Genomic DNA, 20,368 nt, shown 5'->3' with positions numbered 1-20,368 from the left:
TGTTCCCCTATAGTGTCGCGGCGTCCGGAGTGGAAAATGAAACGTCGCATATCGCTGACGAAGTATCACAGGCCTTTGGCTTAAGGTCCTGGTATTGGATAAATTAAAAAGACTACCGGCAGATAATGTAAATGAACAATCCGAATCTCACCATAAAGATCATCGAAAGAAACCTAACTACAATAACAATTAATTTTAATGACTTAATTACTCTTACTTCCAAATGATCCTAGCACCTTGGTTCGAACGAATGCGATCATTCGCCGAATGTGTGTTTTTTTCTTCTTCTTCTAAGTGCAATTTTCAACAGGATAGTCTTTGGTTACAACGTCCGCCATCTTTCCGACATCGGCCATTGGAAGTTGTCGATCTTCCGTAACAAGTATTCGTTCAAAAACGCGTGCAACGATAACGTGGTATGAAAACGGATTTTACGATGACGATCGAGATAATACGTATGAGCTTGATCAGTGGAAAACATAGAAACATGCATACGCACCACCATAACAGAAAGAAATGAATCAAACGCGTGATGGATGTGTGGGAATGAAGAGTTGGCAATTGTTAAAGGTACAAACTACAACGAACGCAAAAAGCATGGAAAAACAAACATGTGATGTATATGAGACAGCCAGTAGTGTGTAGTGTTGTGTGCGATTTTATTGGTGAAATGATTCTGAGATGATGATGATCATGATGACGATGATGATGACGATGATGATGATGATTATCATTAGAGTACGATGGAGATGGTAGGGATGGTTATGTTAATGATAATGACAACTACTACACTAAAGCCATATTGGCGATATTCATGTGGATGGCGATAAGACTAGAATTGGTTAATGTTTTACATTCGGAAACAAACTTTACGCCGCACGCAGACCTGCGACGGCGGCGTCAGTTCAAAAGCAAGACTTTCACTTCAGTCTTTCTACTTCCCCATCTCTTCCCCTTTCCGAACACTATTTCCTGACGGATAAAACAGCAAACACCTGGAAAATAGTTCTACTCAATGTGCTTTCTCAAACAAACAGCCCCCGCACTTAGTTGGTTGGATTCATTGCTGTTTTCTTTTCTTCTTCTTCTTATCTTCTTCTAATTGTTCTGTTGGCTTGAAGAAGTCACATTGGGTTTGCTTTGGGTTTTTTAACAGTAACGCTACCCCATCTATCTCGCACGAGTTGCGTGGGTTTTCTATTGTTTCGCAAAAAGACGACGAACAAACACACTTTGACATTGTTTTCCTCCGAAATATGCATTATCAATAATGAGTATAATTCTAATAGCAATAGGAGTAATGATAATAATAATAGTAATAATAATATAATAATGATAATATTAATCATAATATTCGTAATACCGTTCATCCAAAAAACCTAGAAATGTTTAATGATTGTGATTATGTTTAGTTTGTTGCTCCACTTTCCATCTTTCTCTAGTAACTAATAGAGAAGTGTTATGGTTATTTGGCATTTTTAGCATTCTAACATACAATTCGATCATATTTGCAAATAGTTTTTTCTCGTTCCTTGCGCTCATATCAATGTCGACACATCGCCGATCGCACACTCGTGTACCACCGCAACTACACATCATGCGCACGCCTGCTAGCGCCCATTCTAACAGACAGTAGTGTATCTATGTATGTGTGTGTGTGCATGTATGTGTGTAGATTGTTGTTTTATATTGTTGTTCCCCGCCTAAGGACGCAAAATGTTTACGAATGTTTGCGCTCAAGCAATGCTGAACTAACTGCACTTTGCCTTCGTCGGAAACCATCACTGCTGCACATATTTAGTTAGGTAGCAGGATGCAAACTCACTCTGGTGCAAACAGCTGAAATCTCATTTCCTTACAACTATTCTCTTTCCAGTGGTGTTGGCTCTAGCATTACACTATCCTTTTCCATGCAGTTACACAGCACGATACCGTGTGAAAGCTATGGTAGTAGCACGATCAATATTCTTATCACTCTATTCACTGATGCATCAGAGCCACATTCATAATAATTCCCTTATCATCATTCACTTTACCACACCACGCAATTGCGTCCACGTGCGTGATTTGCGTAAACTCAATTGCATAGTGCGAGTGCGGTTGGTGTGCGCGTATAGAAATTGATGTCTTTTTCGTTTTTCGTTTGCAAAAGGATTTCCTACTAGTTTACTTCGATCGCCACTCTCCACAGGATGTCCTTGTACTGTTACCCATCTGAAAGCACGATCAATACTATGTCGTCCCGGCAATATCCATTCTCCAATCGTTCATATTCCGATTCTGTGGCTGTATGTTAGTATTTAAGATTCCCTATGTTATTAAGTGTATATGCTTCCAAAATATTACATCTTGGAACAGCACAGTGTATTCTAGCCCTTCTGCGGATATTTCTCATATATCCCCGTTGAACAAGTGTTTATGTTTATCCCACCCAAAAATAAGTAAGTTTCCAACTCGTACATTCTAATTGCTAAATTCTTCAAACATACAAAGAATGACAGTCTTTTAGTAGAGTATTTGCATCCCTTGGTTCTTCTTGTTTTAATGTCTTCTTTAAAGTACCGTTATTTGGTTTTCTCTTCTTCTTTTGGTAAATAATGTTAAAACGTAGCAGCGCGTAAGCATTCAATTGCTTTTACTATATCATATAAAGTTAGATTCAAGTCTCTAGGAGATAATAAGAGAATTCATTCTAAACGTTCAGCAAAAAAAAAATAGCATAATAGAACAAATAAGATTTATTATTATTTAAACATGGACAAGAGTAAGCACAGCGCAATACACTTATGGTAAAGTAAATAATGACCACAAAGAATATTATAATACTATTTAATTTAGCTCCGGAAAATTCACGAACAGTGTGCAAGCCCATCTTTATTATTAGCGAACTTCGCGTATTGCCTTTTTGACCGTTTTGCTGGGCAATAGCAAAAAAGGCTTCTCAAAACGCACCAAAGAGTTTCTTTCATGTCATCTTTTCCTTCTGCATGGTACATGCAAATTATCCTTGTAGTTATATGCTTCATTTTTTTAGAGGAATGTTACATTGCTCAAACCCATTCTGATGTTTAATACCAAATATTCTACCATGGAATACATGCAAGTAGCTAATGATCGGTTGTAACACTAAACAAATCTACAAATAAAGCATACACAAAAGAGAGAAGAGAATTTGCAAACCATAAGCGTATTCGTTGGTAAGTTATTGATCTTTATGAAGGTTCAATTTTCCATGGAATCTTCACTGAACAGCGAAAGGTTCATCGACAATCTGGACATTTTCGTCGAATTAAAGTGTTGATTTGATGTAGGTTAGTTAGGTGGTTTAGTTTTTGAGGATGAGTTAGTAAGTGTGTGAGGTTAGTTGATGCTAGTGAGAGCATGAATGTTAGTATTTGTTTAGTGGTGTGTACATCAAAAATTTCAGCAGAAAATATAAGAATAAATATAAGGAAAAAAATAAACAAATTATGAAATTTGACTAAACAACACTTTTATTTACCTTTTAAATTATCTTAATAAATCATCAAAAAAGATATACTTAAAAAAATAATAATAATCCGTATAAACTCCTAACAATAGCTTTTCGCTTTTCGGTCGATATGAACGAAGAAAGTCATTGCGAGATACGAGTAATGAACGAGAAAACTAAATAAGTTCGAGAGAAACGCATTAGCGCTTTCTTTATCTCTGTTTCTGTGCAACCGCCTTGCAACTAGAATTGATGTTCTTTATATCATTTCAGTTTTAATAGCATTATCAGTCGATTGCACGTCAAATGTGAGTGCAGGGAGTGAATGTTTGCCGTATGCAATAACGATGCTTCGCGCCACGAACGGTTATGTGGGCCTGCTGTACTGGTTGACTTTTGATTACGTAGTTACACAATTGCTTGTTCAACATGTAGTTTGTTTGTTTTTTCTTCTGTTTTTTTTACTATTTATCTGGCAAGCGTGATCTATTGCTGTCTTGCAAGACATTATACGTTGCTGACAATCGAGCCTGGGATATTTAATCGTTTATCGAGAATTGTTTCTAGATCTGTTCACACTAATTAAGCAAACTCATCAAACTCAAAAACTTAAGCATTATAATTTAACAACACAAAGATCAACATAACCAACAAACATCGGTAATATAACTAAATACTATTAGCTTAAAAAGGAAGGGCTTGCGATTTGGGCATCGAGCCGTCCTGGGTTTAAATGCAGTAAGTAGACGTCTGGTTTCGCTAAAACCTAATACAATTGAAATGCTAACATAAACTATGACAAATACTCTACGGCTCTACATCAGAGAGACACATTACGAACAGCATCAAGCTCAGACCTGTATGGACACTTACAAACGTAAATTACAAGAATAATAATAATAATAATAAAACACGGTCCTGGGATATGGATATCGAACATCTTAGGCTAAATAACTAGATGTGTAATGTGTATAAAATACTGAACTCTTACGTTAAGCACACGACAGGGGATTTAAAAATAGTGTAACAAACGATCATCGACAAGCGTATGTGGTCCTATTCTTTGTTCTAATACACAAAAAAAAAACAACAGAAAATTTATTACACAAAAACTCATCAAACGACAAGATAAAACATTTCTTAATACTGCACTGTATATATGAGGAGTGGTCAAATTTCTGTTTTACGCCATTGATCGAGTTCCATGTGTATGGCAATCGCGGTCGATAAAAAAACAATCATTTGCGATATCCATCTGTCCATCTCCATCATATTTTATTGTTAAACTCAAACGCATTTCTTGAAACTATTGTACATTACTGTTTAAGGAAATGTGCTCAATGCAGGCAAGTTTTCTCTCTAAAACTGCCGTTGGCTTTTGTTCGTTGCAGGTTTAATAGATTGAATTTAAATTCTTTGTCACGATTTCAAATAACACAAAATAAATCTAAGCTCTTTCTCTTTTACGTACTGTGTGTGTGTTATTGATGATGGAAAATGGAAACAGTATTTTGTAAATAAAATTGAATCATGCGAAAAGAAGTTAACATAATTTACAGAGAGCACACACATGAAAAAAGTAGAAAAAACGCACTCAGACTGGAACAGAACAATAAAAGAGAGCAAAGTGTGAGCAAACATTATATAAATAGGAGACTTAGAATGGGGTAAAACAATGCAACATCGTACAGAACTAAAATATGAAAACTACAAACAAATAGGAATTTGAACGAATTCGACGCACCATTTGTCACTTACAGTTTCATTGATCACTGTTGATCGCGTAATAATTCTTTTTTTTCTTTTTTCGTTTAACAGCAAACTGAGGCTGTTCGTCGCGACAGATGATCAGCTTGGAGCAATTGTTCGTTGCAATTAGGAAAAGATAACAAAGAAACTCGATTCGCCATATTACGCCTTTCAAGAAAAAAAATGCATGCAAATTCCAGTGTAATCACCATCATCGCACAGTTTTGCTCATCCGTTGCTTCTTGAAAGGGTACACTGATTTAACAATTTATCTAAATATTTCCTTTTAAATATACCTACTAACGTTTAGTTATGATTTTTATGTTGATCCACCGTTTTCAGCTAGTTTCTTTTTATTCTAGTGTATTTCATAAGCAACCAATTTTTTTAGTTCAGAATTGTGCTTGGATTGGCAAAGGAAGTGACTTAAAGTGCAAATACCTTTCAAACCAAGTTCTGTGTTGAAGAAGTTTTTTTTGTAAAAAAAGAGCTTGATTTTGCCGTTAATAAGTCATGAACCAATAAAAGGGTACGGCATTCAACAAAAAGATTATAACTTTCGCCTTACGCTGTACGAGGTAAGATTAACTTGTAGGAATAATAGTTTTTACATGCAATTTTGGTAATTTGTTGTCTTTGTTTAAGTAGTTCCCGACGGCTTCGAGAGAGCAATATCTGCTTCGGATTTTAACCGCACACAAAAGCTTCAAATAGTCTATTACAATTCCGCTTAAACCAATATACGAAAGCAGAGTTTTAATTATTACGTACTCGTATCAATATTACATTGACTCTTTTGATGCAGCTGCTGAACGTCATCGTTATCATTATTCCTAGAACGTGCTGCTGCTGAGCACAAAAGATCAAATCAGTTTCTCTCCTACTGTTTGAGTACCATTCGGGAATGGTGTCTTATTGAAAACGATCGCTTGGATCGACATTTCGTAAAGTTTGTAGGGCTCTTTTATGAGAATCGAGTCATTTGTAAAGGTTTCGCAGTTAAAAAAAAAGTATACAGAACACGATGCATTAAAGACTAGGTATTACAATATATTAAGCAAGGACTAAAACATGTCAACAATAGTCTTCTGCGCAGAGCAACTCAGTCAAATTGAAAGTACCTTATTTGCGACTACCGCTCAACGAACTGTAATCAAAGTTGCCCTTAGTACGAACTTGATTCAGTCATTCTCTCATTTCGATAACCTTTTTTGGGATGCGAACGTTTGCGCTATCCTTGCAATGTTAAACAAAATCAGACCCCATAATGTGGTTGCAGTCGCCAAAATGGGGCATTCCGGCTCGTTTGCGTTCTATTTTTGTTGGGGTGTTGCAGGCGCACCAGCCAACGCTGCATTATACACAACATAAAAATTATTGTTCAAACAGTTTTTGTCGCACAGATAACACAATATAATAATAATAATAATAATATTAAACGTAAAAATAATTATAAAAACAAACAAAAGCTTAGTTGTACAACGCGTAATTTAAATAAAACACGTTATCTGCTACAGTTGAGAACCTGGGTGGGATCTAATCAACAGGACAAACAAACACATCTTACTTGACACGGATGCTTCTTATGACCGTATCCGCCTTCTATTTTGTTGATCGTATCTCCTCAGCTGATCGGCACGTTGAGCGAAGATCCTAGTAAAAGGCTGCCTGTGCTAAGGACGCACACTCGACGTTTATGCTCCGGCGTTTGCGGATAACGTAGAAGCGTTGAGCGTTGTTGGCTGTCTATGTTTTGGCGTTATCGTGAATAGTTTCTGTTGTTGCTACTCAAACGTGTTAAGCGCACCTCTTTTGACAGTGAACGTCTTGCCAGGGTGTGTGTGGTATGCGTGTCTGTAGGTGTTAGTGTGGTATTCTCTAGCAGTTACAGTAGCAGCACAGCTGGCACACACATTTTGTGCTAAATTCGATATGTCAACAACAATCTCGCAATTTAGGAAGCGCATGATGACAATTCTATCTCATCCTTTATCTTTTTCTCTTTCTGTCTATTTGCTTTCTTGTCTTCCTAGCGCTCTTCCGTTCTTTTAACGCCTTTGTTCATCATGTAATTGCGCCACGTTATTATTACCGTCGCCTAACTTTCACTATACTTGACAAAGATGCTTAAATTTAACGATGCTAAAACAATCTTTTCGTTTTCAGTTGACTGTTTTGTTTTTGGAGATCTGAAATACAAACGAAAAGGGGAATGGAAAAGGGAAAAATACAATTATTAGCTCGTTTAGATAAGTATAATTAGTATTGCTCAATACACTTTCTTCTAACTTTCAGAAGATTATGAGGATCATGTCTACCCTATCTAAACCCTAAGCATACATTTTAAGATCAAAAAAAGGAATATAGTTTCACTTATGCATTGTTATCCTCAAACTCTCCTTAAAAATGTTATCGAAAACTATGATTCCGCAAGATTTATTATAAAACTATTATTCTAGCTAGAGCAGGCAATTACGTCTATATTATGTAGAAACTAGTGATACAAAAGGCATTGCTGATATTTGTGCTTACCTGTTTGATTCAGTACAAGTCTGATTGTTCGATGCATATCCGTCTGAGCATTGTGTTGAACTCGTTAGTTGCTAAATACACAAGCACGCGCACACAGTTTAACATACATTCATACGCACATATATATAAACTAGCATATATATATACATGTATGAAAATATTTTCAGTTCTTTACACAATCCTGATAGCCGTAAAATGTTAAACCACTGCAGATTCATTTCACTTCTGATCGTTTGCCTGTTCGTCCTATGCATGTTGATGTTGGCATTTCACACACCACGCTCTGGAGAATTATGTGGTATGCTTGAATTCTTCGCTTCCGGTCGGTGCTGGCGATACATATATCTTTTATGCTAGCACCCAACACAATTCAATGGGGTAAAGAACTATCACAAATCTCGTCGATGCACTTTCAATTCGAATTTCGTTCCGTTTGCACAATAAAAGCGGATAGCGTCCTACAGATGTTCCACGAATAAGATACAGCAGCATAGAGATAGGTGTCGTCAGTAGAGGAGGGTATGTGTGCATGTTTGTTTGTTTGTTTGTTTGCTTTTTAAAATGTCAAACTATTCTTACGGCTAGTACAAAATAACACATAGGGACATTCATGTACATTCACCAACTGTGTTGAGACGACCCTTCTCGCTCTGTCACATCATTTGCCTTCGGTACTGTCTGTCTGTAGGATGCCTACCTCTTTTGGCGGTTGTCATGGAAGATGTCAGACTTTGGGTTGAAAAGGTGCAGGCGAATGTATTTACAGACCGATCGGAGGCACCTGCACGTACCGGTAGATGTACAACCGGTAGTCCTTGCTCGCTAGCACCACGCTGCCGTCGTCCATGAGGGCCACATCGAAGCACTGGGCGTGCTTCACCTTACTCTCCATGGCCGATACCAGCTGCCCGTCTTGTGTGAAGATGGTCAGGTTGAAGTTGTTGTGATTGTCCGCGATAAGGATTTCGCCACTGGCATTAATGCCTACGCCAATCGGGTAGTTGGTGACACCCTCGCCACCGATCTGCCGCAGGAACTGGCCCTCGTAGTTGAACACCTTCACGCAATGTGCTCGATTGTCGCTGATGAAGATCTCCTGCTTGTCGTTGACTACGACCCCGTTCGGGAACTCGAGATGCTTGCTGCAACCAAACTTCTGCAGCACATTGCCGGACTGGTCGAAGATGATGACACGCATCACCTTGCACTCCACGACAACGATACGGCCCTTGCTGTCCACGGTAACGCCGCGCGGATGCTGCAGGATGTTAGCGCCGAACTTGCGCACAAACTGGCCATACTGGTTGTAGATCTGAATTTGGTGCGTCGGCGAGCGCTCCGTCACGATGATGTCACCGGACGTACGCACAACGGCTACACGGTTCGGATAGAGCAGCTGACCGTCGCGCTTGCCGCATTCGCCAAACTGGAACTTGAAGCGACCCTCCTTATCAAAGATCTGTATCCGATGGTTGTTGGTGTCGGCGACGATGATGTCGTTCTGTGCATTTACCGCCACACCGCTCGGCTCGGTGAATTGGCCTTCCATCACGCCGAACTCGCCGAACTTGCAGTGATAGATCATCTTCTGACGCTTGATTTGGCTCTTGGGCGGGAACATTGAACTTGACATCAGCTTCGCCGTAAGGTCGATCATCGCTGCCGATGGGTCTTGCTGTCCACCGGCACCCGAACTACCGCCGCCACCGCCTCCACCACCACCGCCGCCTCCACCGCCAATAGAATTCAGTGGAATAGTGTACTGATCAGAGAGGTTGTTGAACAGATCAGTTCCACCTCCATTGCTCCACTTTTCGTACGCATTGCCAATAGGCTGCCCAATCGATGGCTCTCCAACGAATGGACCGAGGCTGTTAGCACTGTTGAACCGCTTGGAGATCAGGTTCGTTGTATCGAAAGCTGCCGACAGTCCGTTGACCATGCTGGATCCTGTACCGCACCCGCTCAGCGGAGACGTCGATAAACCACCACCGTTCACACCGTGGCCACCACCGTTCACCAAAGAACTGCCGAAGGATCGCTGCTGATGCTGATGTTGCTGATGCTGCTGATGGCGCTGGTGCGAGTGATGGTCGAGCAGATGTGCTCCACCACTGCCACCGTTCATGAGACCATCGCCGTTCCTCATATGATGGTGGGACATCAAATTCATGCTGCCGGTACTGCTGTTGGATGGGCTGGCACTGCGATTGCCTCCGAGCAGAGAACCTCCATTCGTAGTTGAGGTGGGACGTGCAATGGGTGGCTGTTTCGTCGTGACGCTGGACAGGTCTGCATTTGAGCGAATGTAGCCGTAGGTGTTGCGGACACCGATCTGGATCGCCTGATAGTTGGAAACAAACTCCAGCTCGTACGAAGCCTGCAGGTCGTGTGTGATCGCGGGGAAGAGCATCAGCTTGTTTTCCATGAACTTGCGCAGCATGATCGTCTCGGAGGGGCCGGCACATTTCGTTAGACGCTCGACAAATTCGCAACTTTGCAGCATCTTGTCCACATGGTCCTGGCTGCGATTGAGCAGCTCCGACTGGGAGACCGTCTTTGCGTTGTAGAAATTTTCCAGCTCCTTCTGCAGCTCCGCCTTACGTTCATCCACCATCGAGCGGTAGAACTGGTGCGTATCTTCGATCTCATTCTGCGCCTTGTGATACTGCAGCTGGATACGCTGCCCGCTGTGCTCGACGTTCTTGATCAGCGATCGAAGGTCCTGTGCCTTGGCGCGCACTTCCGACACGGTGTGCAGCAAGCTTTCAATCTGCTTCGGCGTAGTGTCACTGTTGTGTTCGCAATCGTGCAGCCCATTCGGATGATCCAGCAGCATACAGTCCTTGCACACCGGAACGCTGCACGTGCGGCAATAGAACTTGAGCAGCTCGCTGGGATGGCGCTTGCAGAAGTAGTTCGGTTTATTGTTTCCGCCCAGCAGACCACCGCCTAACCCGGATCCAATGCTGCCGTTGCTCAACAACCCGCCAAGTATCCCACCACCACCACTGCCAAGGCCGTTCGAGAGCAGCAAATCCGTTCCCAAGCCGGTTGATTGCTGCATCACGGCCGAAAGCTGACTGTTGACCTGGTTCATCAAGCTGTTGCCATTGCCACCGCTGCTGCTGCTTGTGCTGCTGCTGCTACTGCTGCTGCTGCTACTGCTACTGCTGCTATTACTGCTGCTGTTGTTGTTGTTGCTGTTGTTGTTGCCAGTACCGTTGCCATTGTTGATGTTGCTGCCACTACCAGGGGCACCGTTAGATGTCGGGGGCGTTATCACGTTGTTCATGATAGATTTTACCAGGCTGCTAGCATCGTCCTTGATGGTCAGATTGAGCGTGCTCAGCCGCGGATGGGCCGAATCGAAGCCTCCCATCTGGAGCATTTTGCCGCCAGTGCCGCCGCCCAGAATGCTGCCGGCAAGCAGACCGGACCCATCGAGGCAGCCTCCCAGCAATCCACCCAGCGTTGGCGTGGTCGGAGCAGTCGTTGTGACCGTGTTGGCCGCCATCGTCCCGTTGGCGAGCGATCCAATAGAGCCGAACGTGTTGACACCACCGCCGCCGCCAACAACACTACCCAAACCGCCGCCCGTAATGCGGTAAACTGAGTGGCCGTCGAAACAGTGCATAAACTGGTGTGCGGTAACGCAGTTAGCGCACAGAAAGTTGTCGCAGTCCATACATTTGGCTACCGCATCCGATTGCTTGCTTTTGCAGCCGGTGCAGCGCGGAAACAGCGATTCCGACGAGCCGTTGTTCGACTGGGCGGACTCAAGGCTGGAGGAAGTCGCAAAGTCGTCGCAGATCGCCGAATCGCTGGCCGGCGGGGAGGAACCGGTCGTGCCAGAGCCACCGCTCAGCGTTGTTAGCGGAGAGTCCGACAGGTAGTCGGCGGGTTCACCGAACGAACCGATGGAATTGGATGCACCCGGTAGCGAATCTAAGGATGGTGTGGGTGATGTGGCCATTGTGCATCCAACATTAGAGCCTTACACTCCGCTTTCGTCAACCGCGCTTGCTGCTTCACCACCAAAAAAGGAGTGTGTTTTCTGATGGCGCTTTTTTACTTGATTTTCACTTTGCACTATATACCATACAGCGCGGTAATCAGAACGTGTGTACGCACTAAAGCTGTGTATCCTTTTTGCAATATTCACACTTCCATTCTCAATATGATGAGCGTTTGATTTTTCGTTCGCTGCACCACACGAAGCTTATCATTAATGACGACGCTCCAATTTGTATGCTCACACGCGCACTCCAAACACTAATGCATTCAGAACTGCTTCACATTCAAGGAAACAATCGACGGAACAAACGCCAAACCCATTCAATTCGGGGAGCTGACTTTCAACAAAACTGTTCCTTTCAAGCAGGAAACTAATAGACCACGAACACAGCACGCATACACACGCACATGTAATGCACACACACACACAGGTTAAAAAAACATCAAGCACCGTCTCCTTGACAACGATCGGGGGTGTTGTTTTCGTTTCGTTAGGGGGTTTTGGAGCACTGCAAACTGCGTGTGGATATGTGTGTGTGTGGAATTGTGTTTCCGTTTTTCCCGTCCTGACTTGAGACGCGATGCCGTGATGATTTCTTCTTCCGCTGCGGTTCTTCTCTCACTTTCTTACGGAAGGAGTATGGTTTCTTCTCGTCGTCACGTTAACTTGTTTCTTTTCATTCTCTACACCACACTTGCGACAGCGATGCGAGAGCACTATTCATATCACTTTATCACAATTTATCGCACTTTTAAACCACTACTACTGCGCCTTGCTTGCCACCACACCAAGAGCAATTGTTTTAAGCTGTATTTTGTTTTTTTGTTTGTTTCTGTCGTCTATTTCTACTAATTAATCTATGTAAAAGCAAACAAAAACACATTAGTAAAATATGCAAAGCATGTAGTTCCACAACTCCGCTCCCACCCATTCGCTTAAGTTAGCACGCATCAACAAAGAAAGGCATTTGCACTTGTGATAATAACGAGTTAAGTACTTAAGCTTATTACACGACTCTTAAGAACGCGATAAATGAAGGAAAAATATTATTGTGAAAACATCTATTTTCTTCATTTGCTAGAATCACTCACAAAATGCGCCATCGGAATCCTGTCCCACAAATACACTGTTTGTGGTATCAATCAATTTAAATGGGACTATTTTTTTTTTTTGATTTCATCATTTCAATTTCGCACTAAAAACGTGTTGCTTCTATTATTTACATCATTCTAATCACCCCTCAATCACAATATTGAATCAGAATTTAATATTTATCAAACACAAAAACCATTTGAACAAAACCTCACAAAACAGCTTCTTCGCAAAGGGCAAATAATTTCATTGCTTTTTTTAACAAAATCATTCTAAAAAAACTATTGCGTTCTGCAATGATCACCACAAGGAGATAAGACGGAAAGTGATACGCGACACACCTCTCTTGCTCTGGTATCACATCAGGGGGCTTACAGCAACAAATGCTACCCGAATGAAGCGGCTGCGCTTAAAATGCCCACTCTATTTGCTTCCTGTTGCGCTCTTTTTTTTCAAGGATATACCAGAGTAACAGCAGACGATGCGGCAAACTTCGCACACACAACGAAAGCGAGTATACCACGTCTCTTTGTTTCACCTCTGACGTCGTGCGTACGTACAGTCTCGGTGGTGACGACGGTGGTGTGCTGCTGAAAACCTCTTTTGTACCCGTGGATTGAAAAATGGTGCACACACAAAACATATGGCTACACAATCGCGGTTGTTGCAATAAGAAAAAGTCCTTATCACTTATTAGATAGGTTGATATCGTTCATAGGTTTTGATTTTTTTTTAAACAACACAGCAAAATGCCTTTCTTTGAAGAATGTAGTAAGATGAGCTAGCATTTTAGTCAGCCTTTGCACGATTTTTGACTGTGATTGATAGCGTTCACGAAGGCCACGGGAACTAACATTGACCCCAGCTATCACACATGCACTGGATGTATCCATTCAATGCCTTCACTGATTCGCACATTGTCCTTGTCTGAAGCTCCTTTGTGCACCACAAACGCATCACGACTGTTCTATAGCAAGCCGGGACAAAATACCTTCCCCAAAAAAGCAATCTTAAGTTAACATCCCACGAAAGTACGGGGAACGTTAATTTCGTCTCAAATCTTCGCCTTTGCACTGAGAATATCCTTAAAAAAACGACAGTCGCAAAACCATTTGCAAAATCAAGCCCAAAAAACACACACACACACAAACACACCGAACAAGGCGCTTCCTTGCTGGGCTTGTTTCCTTGAACCGCAACGCACGCAGCGAAAACTCACGCTTGCTCTTAGCTCGACGGGCTCTCAAAACTGAGTGACGGTGTAGCAAAGTGCGCTGCCGTTTGGAACCGGAGTTTCTGAGAAAAGCGTCCCACCATTGCTCACCAACAGAGACAAACACACACACACACTCATATGCACACAGAGGCGCGCGTATGCGCACCTAAAGTTAGAGCCCCCTCATCGTAGTGTGCGCGCTCTCCCGCACAGCTGAAGGCGCGTTTACATGTTGCAGGGGACGTGAACGCTGCTCACAAAATAAATACACAACATTGAACCGAGGTAAATTGCGTCCGGTACAGCAGCAGTTTTGTTCAATTTAGATGCAACCTATTTTGAAACGCCTATTTCACAAACCTTCGCTAGAACAAAATCGTACTCTCTGTTTATTTATCCGTGTCTGTTGAAAATGTGTAAAAGGGCCTGCAGCGGCTTTGAGAAGCGTTTGCCGTTTGCACGCACACTACCACGCCCGAGTGCGCACATCTACCGCACACATTCGAACAGGCTAGCCGCACCGCTTCGAGCCTTGCCGCACCGCGTGCGGTTTCACTACGTTTTTTTTAATTGTCTAGCGAGAATATCGCGATTAAAACATATATAATCCAGTTTGGTAGCGTCCAAGAGATCGAATTAAATGTTTTCTTTTACAATCTTTTAGTAAAACACAATGTGCATCCCCCTCACAAAGCACCAAAATTCACCGCGCTGCGTGTTGCTGTTTCCTTCTTTCGCTACTATTTTGTCTCTTTCCATCTAACACGTCCGCACATCCCAAGCCGGCATCGCTTTAACAACGCAACGCGACGACGGCAAAGGGGCAGCTGTATTTGTTAGCGCCATCGTTCTTTCGCTAGGTTCGTTCGTTGGACATGCGCGGTAGAGCTGCTGTTGGTGTTTGTGCGGATTTTGTTTGTTTATAGCCCGCACTGTTTACTGAGCAAGGCAAGGTTTTCGGTGTGTGCGTGCGTGTCTCTACTAACCGAGCGCCCGCGTGTGTTTGTGTGTGTGTATTACCAACACTGAGATGCCTTTGTATTACCAACACTACGATGCGCTCGTCCATGCGCTAGGGTTCAAAAACATTTCCAGCAGACGCAGTTAAACAAAGAATTTCCGAAATACTTCTGACTCGTCGTCTGGTTCTTCTCTTCCCTGGCCGGAGAACCTTTCCGACCCGCGCACCGCTCCCTTGCATGAACGCACACATGCAGTGGGATGAAAAAGTGCAACGGTTTGAATATTGGAAATTGGTATCTTCTTGAGAGCAAGCTATTTGTTAGGTATAGAAGAGTTTGCAAAAAAAATATTTCTTAAAAGGTTTGAGGTTTAAAGTAACTGGGAAGTTTTAATGGCTTGTTTTTTTTACCATGATTATAAACAGCAAAAAGCAAAACATAACCCTCTTCTCTCTTTGTACAGGCACACCCTGCCCAGTATGCCGTACATCCGACGTCCACCCCCGATGATTCTTCATTCATTCTCTTCCGGAGAGGGGGGTGGACACTGTTCATTTATTTTTCTTTCATTCTTTTGCGACCTCACCAACCATATATACATAAAACAAAAAAACAACAACATCGTTCGTCGGCATCAAACCGTCGCTTATTGGTGTTTCTCTTTCTTCGCACATGCCGTCCTGCATTGGCATACTGCATCACACCGGCCCAATGAAACGGAACTGTATTCTAGTATTTGGAAACATAAGAACATCTCTTCACCTGCATATTTGGGTGGCTGAGAGAAAGTCAAATGTAATAAGGGATCAATGAGCCCTAGCTAAAGAAAAGAAAAGCAAGCAAAACATTCAACAAACCGGCAAAACTGAAAATCACAGAAACAAAACACATACACACACACATTTGCGAAGGCCTCCCATGACAACAACTAGCAGCAACAACGGTCCATCCATGCTCAACCCGCGTCCCGGGGCATGTAGTTTGGGGGAATACATTATTCATTCCGAATGGATTATGGCGCTACCCTTGTCGTTCGTCGGCGTCGTTCACAGTTCAGGACCGAAGGCAAGTAGGACCACCCTACGTAAAAGCCAGGATCACAGGGCTACGGGGCTAAGCTACTGCGTCCCCTCTCTTCAATACGCTCTGGTCAATTCCTATGTCGGAGTTTTCCGAACCGGGAGAATCTGCACCCCTTTTTCCATACTCTGACGCCTATATAGGTTTTCGTGACGACGGGGCGAGCGTTTCAAAGTATGCTGATTGCTTTTTTTTTTACAATTTTAAAGGTGTATGTGTGTGTGCGTTTGTAAAAAGTTGTACATACGAAAAGGTTTCCTTGTTTTTTACATATTTCGCCATCCATGTTAGGGTGAACACCACCGTATTAAACTGAAAAACTACCCTTGGCAGTTAGCTACGATTCGAATATTTCAAAACACACGCACACACACATGCAAAGCAAACGACAAGAACCTCTTTAGGCTATCCATATCCACACACTTGGTGATACACTATTGCAGTGTTAACATATGGAAATTCCCTTCTTTTTGTCGTACATGCGTGCCTGTTCGTTATCGTCTTCTACTGCCTCCCCACTACACCACGTGCATTTGGGGCAAAACGTCGCCGCAATTCATCTCGACGCGCGTCCCTCGCCAGCGCCAACGGGCGAGCTGTCAAAGCTTCAATCGCTCAAAACCACATACGCGACGATATCTTGTTGGCAACATACGCACCTCCCACCCCCACCCCTCCCCAAAAAGCCATGCCGCTAAACACAGGCATGTGCGTATCAAAAACCTACGAAAATGTCATATGTTGTCTGACTTGTTTCGGCTATCGGTTTCGTCTCCTCCTCCTCCTTTCTTCCTGTTATTATCGAAAGCACGAAACGGAACAGCTGCTTGCTGTCGGCACGTAGAACCCGCAATTGTGCGCAACTTTCGCAGATGACTTTAGCAGACTTTTGCTGATCTAAGAGTATGTTCGTGTTTAATTATTTAATAGAAATCTTTGAAAACTACTCAGAAATTACATTTATTTATTTGATCAATTTCACAACAATCCAATCGGAAAACACAAAACCCGTAAGACGTCATGTTACGTCGCCCATGGCATCATGTAATATCAATTGTGTACAAGAATTAAATCACCTGCCTTGTCTTGTACCGCGCGTCGTGCAACCTGCAAAAATACTTGCGCCAAATTTGCTCCACTTTGCGTTTGCTTCGAACTGAACGATGCGACAAAATACGACACAACAAAAAAACAACACACATTTCGTTTTCTATCACGGTTAAAACCCCCTTGACAGCTCTAGACGATAATGAAATTTCCGGCATTCCTTGGTTGACCCATGGTTGTACTGGAGCAGTGGCAGGAATTCGGGACCCGAGAGACACCGAGAAATACCAAGCACCGGAGCGGATGAGCACAATTCAATTTCATTAATTAAACGTCAGTTACTCATCAAGTCGTGTTTATTTTCAGTATTGCTCTAAAGTTTCGCAGAACTGTTCTCCTTTCCCAATCTTCGTAGAAGATGTCATTGTAACTTTAATTCCTAAACACGCCGTATAAATTTGTATCTTTACCATGTTATTCCAGATATACATTGATCGAATTCTACAAAATTATGCTTTATTATGCTTTATTGCAATGTGACAAAAGGTTTCCATGTTCAGTTTCAAAGCACACCAAATTGTGCGCTACATTTGGAGCATTTAATGTACGTAATCTTTGAAAGCATTGTTTTCTATCATACAACACATGTGCACTTCTTACTGTCTTAAGTAAATCATTCTTCCATCATCCACAATGCGAATATATTCCCCCACATTTAAACTGCCGTAAATGATAAAACCATCCCGCCGGAACGGAATGACGAAGGCGAGAAGCATGTGTTTTTATCGATATGATGAAATTTTGCTTTTAAAACACACCATACACCAAAATGGAACAACTTCACTGCGTCGCGCTCTCATCCGCCAGCAGCCATTTGGATGATATCAGGTTCGTCGGCAACAGCAGCGGCAGCAGCTTCCCCAATCAAGTTCATGCCTTCATCTGGCCGTTGTTCACGCGTAGATCCTACCACATATCCTTGAGCGCAGCATCTGCCGATGCCATCTTGGGCACGTGTTGTTATTATTATTGGCCGTGCCAGGAGCGTGCCAGGCAGGGCACGTGTGTGTGAGTGCGCTAGTGTAAGTGAGTGAGTTTGACACTGACTGTATTTTCGGGATGGTGGTGTATCATTAAAATGTTCGTCGGCTCTGCTTTTTCGTTCGCTGCCATCACAAGCTGCCATGAAGCTGTCGATATACAAGTTCAGCTGCCTCTGCTATTGCTGATATTGCTGCTAGCAGCGGCATGTAGGCAACGCATCTCTTTCATAAGTCAGGGCACAGACCGCCACCACCACCAGCTGCGTGTATCCTGCGGTAGCAGCAGGCGCGTCGCTGTACCACGTTCATGGAAAGGCATATTTAACATCGGGTCCACCACGATCAGCTCAATCGTAGCGCTGGCTGGCTGGCGGCGAGCTAATCGAACAAAGCATTGAACCAAAAAAATATGTTCCAAAACCGGCGACTCACCGCACACCACAGCAGCAGGGTTGTTGACGCTGAAACAGTCAAACCTTTCCCAAAAAAAGCAGATGGAAACAGCTGCTATGCCACAGAGACAGATCTCAACGGTCGAAAATGAAATCTTTTGCACGGGGATTGTAATTTGAAGGTTTCCGTAAAATAACTTTAAAATGCCCCAATATTATAACACCAATTACTGACGTACGGTGAACCCATTACTAATGGCAGTATTGGTAAATCGAAAACACTACAGAGATTATAATAGCTTAATTATGTGTGTACGTGTGAGTATGTTTTCTGATTGAAAGCATATTAGTATGATGAGTATAATCATGAAGCAAAATTAATTCAACTCATAATCCACGCCAAGGCCGTTCGACATAGGTGCAAACGTCCTTGGCATCAACACTTGGGTCACAGGTAGTTCCGATTGCCAGCACCGGTTTCCTTTGGCTCTCTAATACTTGCTGAGCTTTGCACAATAGTGTGTTACAAATCCAATTCAGCAATAATGATGTCCAACTTCATTCCAGAGCAGTGGGGCTCTTAGTTCTAGCTGGTGGAGCTACAATAAACTGCTGTCGCAGCATTACCATAAGTAGTTTCAAAACAAATCACGTGCGGTACGGAAAAGGTAGAGCTGAAACCATCAACGAACAGTTTTCTGCGAACGACAACTGCTAATTCATTAAGATAAATGGTAAAATAAGCTGCGTTCGAATGCGTGTTATCATACCACAGCAACCAGCAACACTCCATTTGTCTGTCCTCATACAGATACTAATCTATCTGCCCTATGATTCTCGAAGTCTTGAAGTGCTTCCGTCGATTAGCAGTGTCCGGGGTAAGAGCGACCCGAAAAAAAATAATCGAAATTATATTTCTTCTCCTTCTGAGAAGATACAGAAAAATTTCCACCATCAGCAACTTCAGATTCGTCAATGACAGGGGGACCACAGTAAACGTGTCCCCCACCATCATACCGGCTAACCAGTTGTACTCTTCATCCTTCAGCCTACACACTGGGGATGGCTTTAGAACCTTGGCCATTTTCAACCAGTTGCTATCGACGTTTCGACGCGGTCTGGGCCGCGAAGACATTCCTTTTGCGACAGGCAGACACGGCACCAAACCTACCTCCCGCATCTTCCCGTCGCTTTTGCTGTTTTCACAGACGACTGCACCCGATTTCGACCGGCCTTTATTTGCACTGCAACAAACCCGTACCAATATTCCATTTGTTCGAATCACGATTTTTGTCGAAGAATATCTCCTCCAGCATATCCAGCACACGTTCTCAGTCCGGTGGTGCCGGGAGCCCTCCATAAGCCGGCTGCAATCAGTTGGAACATTTCCTCTCTCCCCCCAATGTTTGTTCGATATGGATGTTTTTTTGTCGAGTTGGGTGTAGGGGCGGTGGACTGGTGGCAAAGGACCAGGGCCGGTGTGCGGTGGCAAGACTTCTAAAAACGTTCATCCGCACACAGGATCGCGGCGAGCGCTCTGTGTTCGATTCCAGGAAGCGGTCTGGATGCTGGCGCTGAAGGTTTGGGTAGAGAATGGCAAAAATGGCAGCATAAACGGCGGGGGGATGATGAAAACGAATCGAACCCCTGAACGAAAGCAGCAAAAAAGACCACGATGACGACGACGACGACGACGACCATGATGATGATGATGGGGAAGAACCGAACGAACTCCGTAAGAACGGAGACCAGAGACGGAGCGAGA

General features: G+C 43.1%; 2 protein-coding genes across 7 annotated transcripts in view; both read right to left on the bottom strand.

Moving 5' to 3' along the window:
- Nucleotides 1-20,368, bottom strand: part of LOC120904146 (protein disks lost) — a 79,592-nt gene that overhangs the window by 37,052 nt on the left and 22,172 nt on the right. The gene's annotated exons all lie outside the window — the stretch shown is intronic.
- Nucleotides 5,933-14,124, bottom strand: LOC120904147 (brain tumor protein). 6 transcript variants are annotated; one of them, XM_040313940.1, is made up of 3 exons: nt 14,083-14,124; nt 7,754-12,628; nt 5,933-7,410 (listed from the first exon to the last, which is right to left on the bottom strand). In XM_040313940.1, exon 2 carries the CDS (start codon nt 11,727-11,729, stop codon nt 8,514-8,516), a length of 3,216 nt encoding a protein of 1,071 aa, XP_040169874.1. In that variant the 5' UTR covers nt 11,730-12,628; nt 14,083-14,124; the 3' UTR covers nt 5,933-7,410; nt 7,754-8,513. The 6 variants fall into 6 exon arrangements, with proteins under 6 accessions (XP_040169874.1, XP_040169876.1, XP_040169877.1 ...); XM_040313942.1 differs by having other exon boundaries at nt 14,019-14,107; XM_040313943.1 differs by having other exon boundaries at nt 14,003-14,091.

The sequence above is a fragment of the Anopheles arabiensis genome, chromosome 3 (genome assembly GCF_016920715.1).
Source record: "Anopheles arabiensis isolate DONGOLA chromosome 3, AaraD3, whole genome shotgun sequence".
Taxonomy (NCBI): Eukaryota; Metazoa; Arthropoda; class Insecta; order Diptera; family Culicidae; genus Anopheles; species Anopheles arabiensis.
This window is presented reverse-complemented; position numbering and strand designations above follow the sequence as displayed.

Bases quoted from the DNA above. Each gene is read 5' to 3' on its own strand.
- LOC120904147 (XM_040313940.1), bottom strand. From the start codon at position 11,729: ATGGCCACATCACCCACACCATCCTTAGATTCGCTACCGGGTGCATCC.